Below are 18,019 nucleotides of genomic sequence, written 5' to 3'. Positions count from 1 at the left end.
GGTGAATTTGGGGGGTCAGAGCCTGGTGGAGTCTATGGCTCCTTCAGCACGCCGATCCATGGAACAGATGAGTGAGCAGGTGCAGAACGATCTTAAGCAAGCGAAGGCATGCTGGACGGGACGAAGGTATGAGAGACCGCGCTGCGACAGGATGCTGTCAGAGCCTGACCTTTCCCCACCACTCCGACCCCCTTGGGGCTCTCTCTCCTGAAATCTGCCCCTGCTCTTTGTTCATCAAGTGGAACAGGCGAAGAAGGGCGGCATCTGGAAAGCCTATGGCTCCCAGCCCTTGGGGACAGACATACTACAGCGCCACATTCCCCCCTCCCCTTCATTCAATGTCACATCAGTTTCCCACTCTGCTCCACCCCCCCACCCCACCCCCAGTGATGCCCAGGGATGGGTAGGGAAGGGAGAATTGTTAACCCTCCCATCCCAGCACAAGTCCTGCCTGACCTTCTGCCCTCGACAAGAGACTCACACACGCTGTTTATGCACCCGTACATCTGCTCTGGAGAAGCAACTCAAACACTGGCCCTTTCACTCCGCTGATTAGAATTGTAAAGTAACTTTATCTCTTGATTTTTTTTTTCCCTAGGGGGAGCTGAGCATGTTACGCTTATTACTGCTCACTCACTATCCAGCTTAAACACATTAAAGAATTAACATATTTATAATCCAGCTTTCCATCTACTGAGCTGCTCTCCTCCCAGATTTCTCTGCCACCTAAATCCAAAAAGTGGTAAAGACATTTGTGCTTCCAGGCAGCCAAAATAAAGAGTTTAAATCCTCGGTCGGGCTGGGATTTTACCAGATGGGTTTCCAACAACATCACAGTGAAATAATTCCATAGCTTGTATAACCAAGCGGGGTGTGAAAACTGCCCTGAATGTAGCTTTGGAAGTAGTAGCAAAACACACACTCAACGTGGGGGGGCGGAGGGGGGAAGATATCTGTAAACCTGATCGGAGAGGCAACTTTCCCACTGACCAGCCGAGGTTTGAACGGAGCGCTGTGATTGTGCTGCCAGAGTGATCAAAACTGCCCCTCCACTCACCAGGAGTCCTCTTCTGTGGTACCAAAACTTATGCCCACTTTCAACAATTTGATAGGGTGGAGGGGAGGAGATGGGGCGAGATTACACGGGACTGATTTTGCGGCCCATATAGTTTCATCAAGTTTAAGGCCAGAAGAGACCAACTGATCATCTAGTCGGATCTCACATATAGCACAGGACATTCACAGATGCCCCTATAGTAAGTCAATGACTTAGCTTGCACCGAAAGAATTTCTGTCCTCAGGAAACTAAACTGAGTCGCAGGGAGAGAACAGGAGAGGCTGAGGTGCCACCAATGCCCGAGGCTTCTGCAGTGGCAGGGAATTGATTAGGTGAGGCAGGCCCAGATGATCCCAGCCGGAGCCCAATCAATAACCCCAAAGTCCCTCCCAATCTGATCTGGGGGGGAATTCCTTCCTGACCCCGAATCTGGCAAACAGTTTGACCCTGAGCAGGAGAATGAGATGCACCAGCCAGGCAGCTAAGAGAGGATTCGCTGCATGACCTCAGAGCATGGTCCAGCACATCCCAGCAATGACCAGTCTCTGATGCTCCAGAGGAAGGCGAAAAATACCCTCTGCATCCAAGAAAAACTGTGCACTGGTGAACAAATTCCGCTGCAGGTAAGCGGCTGAAGCCCTAAAGCATGAGATTTGATTATAGTCACTTAGCACCTGCCGCTCTGCATCAAGTTATCAGCATGTCATGGGCAATGCAAGCAGTCCTGTTCTCTCCATGCCCATGAAGGAAAGGGATGAACAAGAGGACGCAGATTTCCCGGATTCCAAGGCCAGAATTTCTGGCACTGCTACAATCTCCCAGCCCAGCCCTTTTCCATGGTTTCAAAATGGTACTCCTATTCCACAATGGCAGTGGCAGGGAAGATGGGGTGAGATTACAAGTGACTGATTTTGGAGCCCATATGATCATTTGGTTTATGGATCACTCTGAACAGCAGGGAGCACACCTCCCCCTTCAGGTTTGGAAAACTCCTGGCCCATTCTTGGGCACAACCGGACACAAATATTGGAACTAACACCTTGATTGGTGGATTCTGGGGTGGTTCTATTAAGTTAGTAGGTTACGGAGTTCAGATATACATCTAAAAGAAAAAGACGAATGCTGAACACGTCTCTGTTGAGGATTTTTGGTCCCATGAAGATGGACCTCTTAAGCTTCCTAAAAACCACTGGCTGGCATTTTTGAGCGTTTAATTTGTGGAGGTTCAAGGGGTCAAACCATTCATTCTTTGGTGGGTGGGAAATTGTGCCTGGGTTATAGATCACCGTATGCCTCAGATTAGCAGAGAGTTCAGGTGGGAGTTTTACGTGATCTTTGCTAGTGAATTTCAGATGTTAAAAAATGGTGAGAGCTTTACCGATAGACATCGTCATCCTGGCCTTTGAGGCGCCCGGGCCTCCTGGGATGATCCCACAATGCGGATTTGTTTGCAGCTGGCCGCTGAGCGGGCCCTGTGCAATGGAAACCTGAGCGAATATCGAGCTCATCTTCTGCAGTCAGGAGGGCTCCTGGCTCATTCTCAGCTGCTGCTTTTGGTGCTGGTTCATTACCAATTCAGCTGGTTTTAATTACAGTGTTAACCCTGGGCTGATTAATATGGAAATGGACACGATTTCAGCTACACATGGAACAGCAATTAAACACCAGGCCAGGTCCTGCAACCTAGATAGTCCACTTAGTCAAGGCCACAGCCTTTCCTGTCCCAGAATCCCGATGCTATGCTGGTGATTGCAGCAATGCCAGGCAATTCCGGAAGATGGGAACAAACCCCATCTTCCAGGGTGGAAAAACAAGTGTAGATATCCAGGGGGGAAACTGAAGAGAAAACCACACAGGAATCCAAGTCAAACAGAGGCCTAGTGAATTAAGAGCATGTCTTCACTACCCGCCAGATCGGCGAGCAGCGATCGATCCAGCGGGGATCGATTTATCGTGTCGAGTCTAGACGCGATAAATTGACCCCCGAGCGCTCTCCCATCGACTCCTGTACTCCACCGCCGCAAGAGATGCAGGAGGAGTCGACGGGGGAGCAGCAGCAGTCAACTCACCGTGGTGAAGACACCACGGTAAGTCGATCTAAGTACGTCGACTTCAGCTACGTAACTTAGATCGATTTTCTCCCCCCCCAGTGTAGACCAGGGCTAAGAGCCTATGCGTATCACTGATTGTGCTGCCCGGTCTACGCCGGCATAGCCCCCCTAGAATAGACACGGCGTACGCCAACGGAAGGAGTTTTGGCAGTGTAGAAACACCGTCTCCCCAAACGATATTAGCCAAGCCAATAGAAACACTTCTGCTGGCATAGCTGCATATACCCTGGGGGCTTTGGTGGCATAGCTTTGTCACTAGCAGGGGTGATATTTTCTACACTCCTAGCTGCCACAGCTATGCTGGTATAAGTTTTAAGTCTAGCCTAGGCCTTCGAGAGAAGATATTGTCCAGTTTTCCTAGAATCTCCCTAAGCAAAGGACACTATGAGTTGTGTGAAGGGACAGGACGGTCTATGCATGTCTCTCACGAGGGCCATTTGTGTTAAGTGACCAGTGATTTTGGAGTACCCAAACCGAGACATCATAAAAAGGCCTGATTGTCAGAGGACGGGGCGCTCAGCCCTTGCTGAAAGTCAGGCCCTTTAAAGGTTCCTCAGACTGGGTACCACAGAAGTGAGTCACTCAAAATTGCTGGCTGCTTCTGAAAACCTTGATCTACAGTGCAACAGGAAAGGAGCTTGCCACCCGATTCTCATTTCCCAAACACCTTTGCTTCTGCCTATCGCTCTATGTTACCAGGAGGGCTGTGGGAGGATGATGAATGGGAGGGTTTAATTGGAAAGGGGAGAGTTGAAGACATTGACTCTACATCTATGTGAAGAGAGGAAATGGTTTTACTGAACAGTCACTCTGAGATGAGAAAAATCAAATTCAAAACACTCCGGCTCTCTTAGGGACCCAATGCCAGGAGTCGTCTTTGCTCATGTTCTGTCCTAAGCCCCAAGTAACAGAGCAGCCGCGCCTTGGCTTGGAGAGACTGTTCCACAGCTGGAGATCTCACTCTCAGGAAGCTTTCCCCAACCTTCAGCCTCAGGGCGGGATTTTCAAACAAGCGCAAGTCAACGGAACATGCGCTTTTAAGTCACTTAGGTACTTTTGAAAGTGCCTAAGCTGTCCTCTCTCAGTTTCACCCCCGTACTCTTACCCATTTGCTACGGCACTATCTGGGCGCCATCACCACAGTATCAGAGCATCACACACGAATGAATTTCTCCTCACATTGCCTCTGCGACGCAGGGAAATGCTACTATCCCCATTTTATAGTACCGAGGCAGACAGGCTTGGCGATTGGCCCAAGTTCACACAGGGCAGAGTAGGGAATTGTACCTTGGTTTCCTGAGGCCAAGGCTAGCACCCTAACCACTGGGCCCAGCCTCTCATTAAAAAAATCACACTCAGTCCTTCTCCTTCCTTGGCTCTGTTGTCTTTCAAATATGCACAGGCTCCTGCAATTGAGTCAAGCCAAGATTTAGCTCTCAGGCGTTCCCTGGTGCTCAGCGGCTGTGGCTTCCTTATTAGTTTTGTTGCTTTTCTCCAAAAATCTCTTCCTGTGATGACCAAAAGAACATGGAAGCCGCCGTTTGCAGCAAAAGTTGGAAGAGGAAAACGCAGCGGATGGTTTCTTTCAGGAGTCAGAGGGGTTCCAGCCCCATTTCTGACCGAAGAGGACTAGCTGGAAACTCTGCTGCAGTGATATGCAGGTGGCAAGGTTCAGAGCTCCAAATGAGAGTTTGGAGGTTCGGAAGAGGACGGGAGCACGTCAAACAGAAGCGGACTCCGCGTTGGTAAAACTCAATTGAGCACGTTAACAGTGCTGACTATAGACTGCCAAACCCTCTGGGGTGTGCACATACTCATTTGTGGTCATAAACCTTGTTGGACCAGACCCTTCCATTGGAAAAAACATCCCTACATCCTTCACAAGGAAACGTTTTCCATCAGAAATCCACGTGCAGATGACAAAAGTGGCCCACAGGAAATCGTTTCGCTTCCCAGTTGACCAAAGCCCTCACCACGGACTGTTTTCACCCTTTGCTCTCCATCACCTCGCTTTGAAGGCTCTACTTTATCAAGTAGAAGGCTGTACTTTAAGCCAACTTCCCAATGGATTCACTGAGTCCAGAGCCATTTCACAGCCAGTTCCACTCCCCAGACAGGTTACTGTAGAATCCCTTACTTTCATCATTCATGAACAACAGCACGAAGAAGCATTGAGCCCAGATGTGCTTCTCTGTCTAGGAGAAGAGTTTAAACGAGGTGTCTACTGGCAAATCCAAGAGCACCCCGCCGGCACAAACATCCATCTCTTAGCACAGTGACAGGCACCGAGTAAAAACCCAGCTCGCGCGGCGCAGAATTCAGAAGCCCAAACACAAACGTGTTTATCCAAAGCGAGTCGCTTTCCTGCTTGGGGAGAGTGGGAGGCTTTGGGAAGGCAGGTAGCGCAGCCAAGTCTGAGAAGTTTCCTTGAGGGCAGCTACTTTGTCCTGCCACAGGGGGATAGCGCTGGATGAATAAGGAAAAGAAAGGGCAAATGTCTCTCTCCCTGCACCTGCCAGCACTCTTGGCTTTTAAAACTGGCCATCTTTCCAACCTGAAGCAGAAGGGCCTTTCTGTTCCATCTCACACTGACTTCCCAATGACCAGTGAGTTGCCCTGTTTATCAAGAGAGCCATCTGCGCTACCGAGCTCACATTTGCAGGAGCGACATGTATTTCCCCCCGCCCCACATGCACCCCTCCACCAGCTCCTCTTCCATGTCTGTCTGCCAAGGGCTCACGGGGAGGAAGCCGCCCAAAGCACTGAGCCAACTTAGAAGCAGGTTTGGGGCTTTACTCACCATTATCAAATTCGTCTGGGATCTGTAGGGAAAGAAAAGAGATGTGGCTGGTTATTCTTCTTTTCCTGACTCCACTACATTACACAGCATGGCTAGAGACACCCTCACAGTCATTTGCCTAATTAAGAGAAAGATTAATCTCTAAACATATGAATATTCAGATACATCTGTTGGCTGGGGTGCAGCTGCCAGCCTCTCCCCCTTACCCAAACGCTAGCATTGATAGCATGTTCAACTCTGAGGACTTGTACCCACGGCAGGCACTGCACTCCGGCAAGGCCAACTGGGCCTGCTCCCTCGGGGAGGGGAGAGGGGACGAAAACTCCTGACATCAGTTAATTACATCAGCTTTTTGTCTAAGACAAGAGGACCAAGCTGAGATGTCTGACAACCAGGAAGGCCTTAACTGTTGGCACGTTTCATATATGAGCAGCATGTTTATTGTAACAAGATGATTCAATGCAATATATCACAATGGCTATAAAGAATATTTCAGATCCCATGACCCTTTGCTAAGAACAGCTGAAACCGTAACAGGCAAGGACAGAAAACTGAATATCTGATGACAGAGAAAAAAAAATACAGGAACAAATCCCATTCTTATTTACGGCCTGACCAACTCCACTGAAACTGATGTGCCTAGACTGCGTCAACCCGATGCGCCCGTCGCTCAGGGGGAACTTTGACTTTGAACTCCACTGGGGTAGAGGAAGAGCCGTCTTCATGTGAGCGATGCAGGTCACCTGGGTTCAAATCCTGGCTCTGCCACAGACTTTGGGTAGGTCACAACCTCTCTGCATCTCAATTCCCACATCTGTTAAGTCAGGAATATAATCCACTCCCGCCCTTCGTCTATGTCGACTGGAAGCTCTTTGGGCACAAGCGACTGGAACCGTGTCTATACCGTGCCCAGCACAACAGGGTCCTGATCTCAATTGCAGCCTGTAGGCACTACCATAATACAAGTAATAAATGTTCCTTTGCTAAAGGAAAACCCCACGGTAATGTCAAAGCTGTCTGAATCATCACAGTTCTTTTACAAAGAAGGGCATATCTTGGGGGAGGGGGAGGGGAATTAGCTAAAATACAGTTACGTACAAAATCCTTATCTGGTGATGATCCCAAGAGACAGGAAAAGCAGCTCATCATTAGAATTCATTAGGAAGGCAGAAGGACTTTCAAAGTTGCTCTAAGCGGCTCTATAGTAGTAATACAAACAGAAAGCTGGAGAAGGAATTGGGGGGGGAGGGAGGTGTTTCCTGAGGTGCCTTCATTTACTGCCCAGCAGGAAGGCCAGTGTGACAACTGATCCACGTTGATGAGGATGGAGAGATTTGAGAGGTTTATCACACTTCTACTTGATCAATGTGTGTTTGAACTAATCACTGTAACCGTTCTGTTTTCACGTTCTACAATTTGGTCCAATTTCTGGGTGGGTCAGGCTAGGTTTGAGGAGATGCAAACGAGTTCAGATATCACCACCTCTGAACCCTGGCTCATTGTAGAGCAGGGGTGGGCAAACTTTTTGGTCCGAGGGCCACATCTGGGTATGGAAATTGTATGGCAGGCCATGAATGCTCACGAAATTGGGGTTTGGGTACAGGAGAGGGTGAGGGCTCTGGCTGGGGGTGCGGGCTCTGGGTGGGGCCAGAAATGAGGGGTTCAGGGTGCGGGAGAGGGCTCCAGGCTGGGGCACAGGAGGGGAGGGCTATGGCTGGGTGTGCGGGCTCTGGGGTGGGGCTCAGGATGAGGGGTTTGGGGTGCAGGAGGGTGCTCCGGGCTGGGATCGAGGGGTTCGGAGGGCAGGAGGGGGATCAGGGCTGGAGCAGGGGGTTGGGGCATGGGAGGGGCTCAAGGGTGTAGGCTTACTTCAAGCAGCTCCCGGAAGTAGCAGCACGTCCCCACTCCGGCTCCTAGGCGGAGCCACAGCCAGGCAGCTCTGTACGCTGCCCTGTCCGCAGGCACCGCCCCTGCAGCTCCCATTGGCCGCAGTTCTCGGCCAATGAGCCCCCTGGCTGCCCCTACGCGTAGGAGCTGGAGGGCAGACATGCTGCTGCTTCCGCCAGCTGCACGAAGCCGCGGCACGTACATGCGGAGCGGCCCCCGACCCCACTCCCCAGCTGGAGCACGGGAGCGGGGCAAGCCCCAGACCCCGCTCTCCAGTGGGAGCTCGGGGGCCGGATTAAATTGGCTGGTGGGCTGGATGTGTCCCATGGGCCGTAGTTTGCCCACCCCTGCTGTAGAGGATACACAGGTTGTGAACCAAATAAATCAATGCATTTAGATTGTACAGTCTTTTGGGTGGCAGGGACAATCTTGATGTTGTATCTGCACAGCGCCTGGCACAAGGCAGTCTTGCTCATTGATGGGGGAGAGGGCGCCTCTAGACACTACTGCAATACAAAGAATGATAATAATGCACTTGGATGAATAAGAGGTGCTTGGTATTATAAGAAAAGGGCAGTCGCTACACAGGCTCTTGCCTGGAGACGATCCTTAGATAAAGTTCCAAGGACCCTAGGCCCGTCTTTAACTGTCTGTTTTCCACCGAGGCTAATGTGACATCCATCAGGCTAGTTGCTTATGCCTGCATTGAGCAACTGGACCCCCGCTCCCCACCATAGGTAAGCTTGCCCCCACCGGGCAGTAGTTCTTGTACCTTCCGGGAGTTGGAGGTGAAATATCCCCTCTGCATATTAGACTGCATGGCCCTGTAGTTGTGTTTACAGGATGCAATCAGGCATGGATTTGCTGGCCAAATGACCCAGCCAGCGTCCAGGGTCCAATTCCCTAAGTTGTGTGCTAGGGTCCAGACCAAGAAGGGGAAGAGGCGTGCAAGTGCCTCCAAAGCTGCTCCAGCCTTAAGGTTGAAGGGAATCACCCCTTAACACTTCATCTGTTGCCCGAATCGGATTAGGAGCTCTTGGGTGTCGGGACTGCGTCACGTTCTGTGTTTTGTAGAACGCGGAGTATATTTTACAGAGCTCGGCACTTGAGAAAGTCACAAGACGCTCTCATCATTCTCAAGCGGTTTCCTTGCTGCCTGCTGTGGGCCAGAAGCTCGGCTGTTCCGCTTCTAACCCTAGTCACATCACACCGATGGGCTTCTTTTGTAGCGGACAGTATATTTACTCTTCTGGGCAGCAGCAAGTAGTCACTGGCCAGTCACCAGAACCGAACCCAGACGGCCTAGACAGACTGTTGGCAGAAGGAAGCTGTAGTACGCTCTCCCCCTCAACAGCACACACACACAGGCAGTGTTCCAAAAGGAGCTGCTGCTGCTGCTCAAAAATAAAGTCTGCTATCTCCTGTTCTGTGGCTGGGCGCTGTGTTTTCAGGTGGATCTCACCATAATCTCCCAGAGCGTCACACACTAATGAATGGAAGGTCCGTTCCCTTTCATGCCCTTACTCCTGAGAGAGTAACTAGGCATCTACAGGTCTACCCGGTGCTCTTTCTGAATCAGTGCCGTCTCTCCAACTGCACACACCTATCCAGCCAACCATTGCTAGGACCAGTTTCAGGGGTTGCAGGTCACCCGGCTGCCAGGATGAAAGGGATGGTGGCTACCGGGTTGTGAATTTCATCTCCCCACCCGCGCTGTCCTCTGGTCCAGCTACAAGGATATGGTGTCAAGCTGCCTCCTGATGCCAGAGAGGAAGTTCAGCTGGCGCCCTGGCCCGTAACAGGGAGAGGTGGGAAACCTGTACAGCAAGCAAAGGGTACAATTCCCCACTGGGCAGGTAATCCTGTGGCAGGATGTTAAATGCGGGACAGTGAGAGATTTCTTTTTTTTTTTTTTTTTTTAAACACTACTCCTGCTGAGTCCTACTAATGCATCTCTAGGCTAGTCAGCAGGGTGGTCCCCCCTAAGCATTTCTACTTATAAATGGCATCTCAGTCTAGGATAAGAGCAACCCCAGGCCATGCGGCACCGTAAACCCCCCAAATAACTGCACCGCTCTTTAAACATAGAGCATGTGTGCGCGTGAAGTGAGTGTGCTGCTGAAAGAGGAGGAGCCTGAGGTCCAGTGGCCAGGCTTTTAGGAGGAGGCTGTTTGACCGTATCTCAATTCAGAAAACATACCTCAGTCAAGAGTAGCTGGAAAACCATTTCAAGATATGGCTAGCATACGCAAAGGCCTAACTGAGCCTGTTTAATCCCCATTTGAAACTGTCCAAGATGGCAAGAGAATGGAAAGGGTACCTCCTACCTCAGCCTCAACTGCTAGCAGAGTTCATTCCCACAGAAAGCTCGGCAAGGGCTGACCGGCTGGTGTTAACTCCACAGTGCCACCTAACGAGGAAAGGAGCCTGAGAAAGCAGCAAGCTCAGAAAGTAACCCAACAAGTGAGATCTGGGTGGCAGAAGAAAGCAAATCTGACATGCTTCTTTAACTGGGAGCTCTTCCTTCCAGGCTGCACGTCCATCAGCAGCGCTGGGAGCCCCGTTACAGATCCCTAGAACTTGCTAACCAACCTGCTCCAGGTCATGGAGGATATCGATCAAGGGCTCTCTCTGTACACGATAATGCTATCATTTTATGAACACGTGGCTCACAAAACAACCATTTCTGAGGTCTCTTGCTGTGGACAGAGCTGACAACACTGAATGAAAGAGGTCAGGGGAAGAAGGGAAGGAAGCAGGAACAAAACAAAAACAGGTTATTGTTCGACTCTGCGTCAGGAAGCCAAATGCTCAGCTACGTCAGGAGTCAGCCTGAATTTTTTAAAACAGGCTCTATTATAAAGGGTTGGAGAGCAAGTTAGCAAAGCCAACATGATGCCCATGAGTCAGACCCCCTAAGGGATGAGGACGAATGTTTGTGGGGGGCGTCCCCTGGATTTCCAACATCCCACTGCTGGGAGAACCAGGGAGATAAGATAATTTTGACCGGCTGTCTTTGGCTGGCCTCCCACCAGTCAGGAAAGAGCAAATCCAATCAAATGTTTTTATTTAGACTCACATCGAAGAGGTCAAACAGGATTTATACAACTGCTTAAGTGAAGACAACATCCCCTCAGGATGCAATTCCCCTGCTGTGAATGTGAGCACTACATCGGCCATTCCACTGAAAAGAAACAAAGTCCCTCTCATCCTAATCCCTCTCCCCTGTTTAATGCATGTCCAGATCAGGAGGATGAAAAGAACGGACAGCTGACCCTCTCAAGGGCCATGAAAGGGAGTGGCCCCCACAACAGCTGTCAGGAGAAAAAAACGATGTTCATTTCCCAGAGAGCTTTGCAGCACCGTCACCTGAGCCATGAACATAACGAGGTTTAAATTACTGTACCAATCACTAAAGTGAAGTGGCAGCAACAGGAAGTCACCTGGAATCACAAAATACTCTTGAGTATTAATAGATAAAGCCCAAGCTTGGCTGGATAATGGTCTACTGGGGCAAGGAGATGGTTTAAACCTGAATAAAAGGAAAATCTAACAGACTACAGCTCAAACTGCGTGCTGCCAGCATGTATCTGAGGTCAGAAACACCCCCCCACTTCCTCCACACACCCACCAAGGAAATAATACACGCCCACAGGGCCCCCAAGGGATGAGTGAAGCAGGCAGCCAGGTGAGCTCTCTACTAGCAGTCAAACACAAAAGTCTCCTGCTTTGTAGCACTGAAATTCTGGCTTTCCACCTCTCGGTGCCACTCTGCCAAGATGAAGATTTGCCAGAATCACCCCCCTCCATTGACCAGCTGTTGCAGATACAGAATTCAGAAATCTAGGGAATATGCCAGGGTGGGGAGGCCTTGACATCTGGAAACCTGGAGTTACAATGAGGCAGGTGCTTCCCTCCAGCACATTCTCTGCTGTGACTTCATTTGCAAGGTGGAAACCTGTTCACGAGAAACACGACTAGGATCCACCAACTCATTTCACAAGAGGAGGACCAATGAAAGATCAAATGGAGCGGGCAGGACGTGAGCCAACAACCCCTAAGTGAAAGGCACGGCATCCAGCCATTACCGCTACTGAAGGCCTCCTTCTATCAGATCCTTGATAAGTTTACAGGTGTATCCGGCCAAGATTTCAATAATGAACAGGCTGCCCATTCAAACCACATAAAGTGTCCCCAGCCTTATATAAAATAAGGGTCTGAATTTGTTGTGCTGTGAGCTCACGCTATTCCTTCTCACCTATTGTCCGGAGGACAGCTTTATGCCTTCGCTGCAGCAGAACTATATGTAGCGATGACTGAAGGCTGTAGTGTAAGTTCAATAAAAGGAAAAGAAACTGGAAACACATGGTGGAAGGAAAAGTGCTAAGGAATTTATTCTGCACTATCAGGAAATACTTTTAGAATGCATCAGTCAACCAGGAATCCTGCAGATCCCTTATTTAGCAAATCGATGGGACTCCCTTCAGCCATACATAGATTATCTTCTTTTAAAATTATTATTTTTACTATTACATTTTTCAAAATATTAACTCCGAAACTTAAGTCTGGAACTGCATTTGCTTCAAGATATATTTTTATCCCACATTCATCACTGTAGCATCTGAGCACCTTCCAGTCGCACATTAAACAACTTGACTAGAGCTGGGTAGATGATGGATTTTTTGGTTTGCTGGCAATCCAAAAAAATCATTTCAAATCAAACTGAAAGACAACATTTTTGGTGAATTAAAAAGTAAAAAAAAAAAAGTTTTGGGTTGAATGAAATTTTAGTTGTTTTCATAGAATCATAGAATATCAGGGTTGGAAGGGACCTCAGGAGGTCATCTAGTCCAACCCCCTGCTCAAAGCAGGACCAATTCCCAACTAAATCATCCCAGCCAGGACTTTATCAAGCCGGGCCTTAAAAACCTCCAAGGAAGGAGACTCCACCACCTCCCTAGGTAACGCATTCCAGTGCTTCACCACCCTCCTAGTGAAATAGTGTTTCCTAATATCCAACCTAGACCTCCCCCACTGCAACTTGAGACCATTGCTCCTTGTTCTGTCATCTGCCACCACTGAGAACAGCCTAGCTCCATCCTCTTTGGAACCCCCCTTCAGGTAGTTGAAGGCTGCTATCAAATCCCCCCTCATTCTTCTCTTCTGGAGACTAAACAATCCCAGTTCCCTCAGCCTCTCCTCATAAGTCATGCGCTCCAGACCCCTAATCATTTTTGTTGCCCTCCGCTGGACTCTTTCCAATTTTTCCACATCCTTCTTGTAGTGTGGGGCCCAAAACTGGACACAGTACTCCAGATGAGGCCTCACCAATGTTGAATAAAGGGGAACGATCACGTCCCTCGATCTGCTGGCAATGCCCCTACTTATACAGCCCAAAATGCCGTTAGCCTTCTTGGCAACAAGAGCACACTGTTGACTCATATCCAGCTTCTCGTCCACTGTGACCCCTAGGTCCTTTTCTGCAGAACTGCTGCCTAGCCATTCGGTCCCTAGTCTGTAGCTGTGCATGGGATTCTTCCGTCTTAATTGCAGGACTCTGCACTTGTCCTTGTTGAACCTCATCAGGTTTCTTTTGGCCCAATCCTCTAATTTGTCTAGGTCCCTCTGTAGCCGATCCCTACCCTCTAGCGTATCTACCACGCCTCCTAGTTTAGTGTCATCAGCAAACTTGCTGAGAGTGCAGTCCACACCATCCTCCAGATCATTAATAAAGATATTAAACAAAACCGGCCCCAGGACCGACCCTTGGGGCACTCCGCTTGAAACTGGCTGCCAACTAGACATGGAGCCATTGATCACTACCCGTTGAGCCCGACGATCTAGCCAGCTTTCTGATTAAAAGATAAAAGTTGCTCAATTAACAAAATAATATTAAAGTCAGTTTCCAAACAAAAAGTTGTTTTGAACTGGGGAAAAACAACATTTTGCTTTGAAATTTTCAAAATTAAATGGTTTTTTCTTGGAATTTTTTTTTTAACTGAAACAATTTGGCAAAATCGCCACAAATTCACAAAGTGTTCTGTAGTCACCGTGTCTGCATTTTTTTGCTGAGAAAAGATTCAGTCAAACAAATTCACCCAGTTTTAGATGACTCACATCCGTACAAGCTTACAGATGGGAGAGATAGTTCAGTGGTTTGAGCATTGGCCTGCTAAACCCAGGGTTGTGAGTTCAATCCTTGAGGGGGCCACTTAGGGATCTGGGGCAAAATCAGTACTTGGTCCTGCTCGTGAAGGCAGGGGGCTGGACTCAATGACCTTTCAGGGTCCCTTCCAGCTCTATGAGATACGATATCTCCATTAATTTAATTTAAATTTAACACAGCGTATGGCCCAGCTGCACTTAAAAAACCCCCAAAATTTAACAGTTAGAACCATATAGCTAGACTAACACCTTTAGATGCGTGAAGGATGACATATTGTGGTCAAGGCAACCAGCTTATATAGCTAAGGTACTCTTACCTCCCTCACAAGTGTGTGTGTGTATATATATACACAAGCTAAACACACTGCTCTTCTAAGAGCATTTCACCCTACCTACACAACACTGTAACCCTACTGGACTACAATTAGATTTCAATGTGGTTCAAATCTGGTTTAAAGTCAGCATGGATAAGGTTTTTCATTAGGTGAGGGCGGGGGAGGGCTTGGACAGTGGAAATTTCATTCTGAGGGTCTGATCCCAAATTAAAATACATCTAAAGCATGTACGTGTTTTTGGGGCTTAAGGAGCGAGGAGGAAAAGCATAGCAAAGCCGTTTAGTGTCCAGAAGTCCCTTTTGCTATCACCTATCTAAGCACCTCACCACTGTAGTATTTAAGCACCTCACCACATTGACTGTATTTATCCTCACAACCCCCGTGGGTAGGTCAGTGCTGTTATCCTCATTTTGCAGACGGGGAACCAAGGCACTGAGAGGCTAAGTGACTTGCCCGGGGTCACACAGGAAATCTGTGGAAGAACGGGGACCTGAAACCAGGTCCCTCAGTCCCAGGCTAGCACCCTAACACTGGGCCATCCTTCTTCTCATTCAGTTCTGCTGCTTGTCCACTTGCAATACCCCAATGAGGAATTAACAGGCTCTTGGGAAGGTGGACTCCCTTATAGATTTCTCTTAAGTTCACTCTAATTATAATTACAATACAGCTCACCATTGACCCCCCTCCACGATACACAAGTCGTCTTGTGGCCAACTTCACTGGCAAAGAAAATTGTACCAGAACTGATGGCTAGAACCCAAATCAAAGTCAGCTTCCAACCCAAGCTCCACTAACCACATGCAAGCAGAAAAAGGTGACTAGAGAAAGAAGGCCCTTTCAATGCCAAGAACAATTGCCTACTTAAAAAAAAAAAAAAAGACAACTATAATAATGGACCAGCTGTTTAAGCCCTATAGAATCCACAACACCAAACAAAAAGGAACTTAACTAGTCAAAGAACAAGCCCCAGCCACACACACAAGGAGGCAATGGAGAAGGTCAAGTTTCATTGTGTCCTGACACAGGTGCAGGACCAGAATGGCTGTTCAGCAGAACAAGTGACATTCTTCAGTGAAAAGTTCACTTTAATTCAAGGGCTGCTGGATCAGCTTGCTGCAAAAAGAAATCTCACACACACACCCAGCATATGAAAATCTCCCTACGGATCTAGGCTTCGGTATCGAGGAGGGAGTCCCAAATCTGTGGCGGCTTTGCGGAAACTGCTACTGAACTCGAGTCTGCAGAGAGCGGATGCAGGATTGAGGCCGAGATGCTTGTTGATCAAGAGTTTATTTTTAACAGCCCATGGGAGGAACGAGCAGCATATCGTAACTGACTGATCATTTAAAAGCAAGGAAGTTTATGAATCACGGCTGTGTTTTGCAGAGTTTGGGACTATGTTAAAAAAAAAGACTGGAGTGAAACAAGGATGAGGGACCCTGGACAGAGAATTAATCCCAAACACCCTGCGTTTCAGAGACCAAGACATCAATTTAGCATAGTTTGAATTTCTTTTTTTAATTAAAGACACGAGAAACCATTGTACATTGGCAGCCTTCATTTTAACTGCAATGTCATACAATTTTAACTTCAATTAAAAACAAAAATTATCAAATTAGACCAACAAACCAAAACCATGTAACTACTCGAGAACCTCCAGGTGGTTCCATTACTGATTAATTAAATAAAAAAACCTGTTTGGATTTGCATCTCCCCAGAAAGCAATATTATGTCACTGGCAGAGTTTCATATTAATACACCTCTACTCCGATATAACGCGACCTGATACAACACGAATTTGGATATAACGCAGTAAAGCAGTGCTCCGGGAGGGGGCGGGAGGGGGGGGGCTGCGCACTCCGGTGGATCAAAGCAAGTTCGATATAACGCGTTATAGGTGAAACCGGGTTAAGATTTTTTGGCTCCCAAGGACAGCGTTATATAGGAGTAGAGGTGTATATGTAAGAAATCAGCAACAGTGCCCAGGTTTGGAATAAAAGGACATACACCGAGGACCCGAATGCCATATAATCCTGGCACTTCGTGAGCTTTCATGCAGTTTTTCCAGCACTATCCATTCCTAAATGCATTGTTTTTAGTCAGCCAGCAGACAGGAAGACTACTTTTTTGCAGTCAGATCTCTCCTGGTTGTCAGTCAACGTGAGCAGAGTTTGCTATAACACTTCCCCACTCGGACAAATCCACAGACAAAGAAGAAGGAAGCAAAAGCAGGGACAGTCTCATCACTTGCCCACTCCAATGCCAAACCCATCAGACGTGCCTGCAGCACGGTACTTCCAGCACTGGCACCCTCCTTAACACCATCTACTCGTCAGCGGGGGCCACAGGGGGACTGAATGAAGTCAGTCTCTTACCAAGTTGGGTGCGTATCTGACACGCAACTGTACAGCAATTTCAGCCTCTGCACTAACTTACTTCTCCAGATTGCTAAATATGCCAGATTTTCGAATGAAGGCATCGCCCGATGGCCACAGACTCAGGGTAGGAATCCAGCACTGCGGCTTCTTCTATGGGTAACACGCACGGGAGGGGTACGAATCAACAGCCTGACCCTCCCATTAGCGGGGAGAGGGGGAAGGTCATTCATTCCGAATTCATTTCACCTTCGGAGTCCAGAGTTGTATGGCAAGCAGGCCAACATTTACTCTGAACACGTTAGGCTCCTATCGTGTGTCACACGGCTTTGCAACTGACAGGGCAGCCTGGGCATTTTAAAACAACAACAAGCTTCAAGGCAGCAGTTTAATTTGGGGCAGGGGGGACTGGCCCCACACTCAACCAGTTCACATTGGCTCAACGAGGTTTTAACGCTCAACAGTGCTATCTAGACAGAGAAGCTGGCAAGACAACTGAAAATCCATGCTCCCGACCTTAGCTTGGGGAGACTGAGCGTACAAAGCCCATTCAGAGGCTGTCAGGAAAGGGGGTTAAACCCTCTCCCTGAGCTACAGGGAGGACCCCAGATACCACCCCTGAATGCGTGGTGCTGTCCTGGCTAGCCGGGTTGGGCCAGTTGCAGGGAATTAATTCTCCTCTCCCGCAATACGCTGTGGGGAATTGGGGGCCCAGTCCAGCAACGGGAGTCAAGAGCGCTGTGCCAAAAGGAGAACCAACGGGTGCAACGGGATTACATCACCTTTCCTAGGACTTGGCTGAAGTGAGCCAAGACCTTTGCTATGGACTTCGGTTAAGGGGAGCCTATGTGCTTGGCTCTTAAAAGGGCAGCACGTTGTTTATACGCCCTTTTGCTGATGAAGGACTCCACAAAGGTGGTTTGGGGAAGAACGCTCTTTCAGTACCAGGTAGGCATTCCCGGTAGGCGTACAGAATTCTTTCCAGCTCCAGCAGGCTTGTTGACTCCCGGTAGTAAAAGCAGCATTTAGCACTGTATTTTCATCTTTCCCATTGGCTTCCTGGATTTTGGTGCACACCTAAAAAAAGGATATTGGCTACATAGGGAAGAAAAAAGATCTCACCAGGCCAAGGACATGAGACAACCTGAGACTGAAAAAGTTTCTGCCATCCTGGACCCGGATTGTCTGCATACTATAGCGCATAACTCCTACTGGAGACAAGGTCTTCTGAACATAATGTACGGGACTGGAGCAGCTTTGTACATTAAGGGGTGACAACACACAGATCT

The 18,019-nt window shown here is 48.6% G+C and overlaps 1 protein-coding gene across 1 annotated transcript in view; it reads right to left on the bottom strand.

The window, feature by feature from the left end:
- The window catches only part of TIMM50 (translocase of inner mitochondrial membrane 50), a 47,834-nt gene that overhangs the window by 22,078 nt on the left and 7,737 nt on the right, over positions 1-18,019 (bottom strand). Inside the window, exon 3 of the mRNA XM_065420955.1 lies at positions 5,969-5,990. Within this exon, the coding sequence (XP_065277027.1) occupies positions 5,969-5,990 (22 nt within the window). The remainder of the gene's footprint in view (positions 1-5,968; positions 5,991-18,019) is intronic.

The sequence above is a fragment of the Emys orbicularis genome, chromosome 21 (assembly GCF_028017835.1).
Source record: "Emys orbicularis isolate rEmyOrb1 chromosome 21, rEmyOrb1.hap1, whole genome shotgun sequence".
In the NCBI taxonomy this organism is placed as follows: Eukaryota; Metazoa; Chordata; order Testudines; family Emydidae; genus Emys; species Emys orbicularis.
Note: the sequence above shows the minus strand (reverse complement) of the source record. Positions and strands in the feature narration are given on the sequence as shown.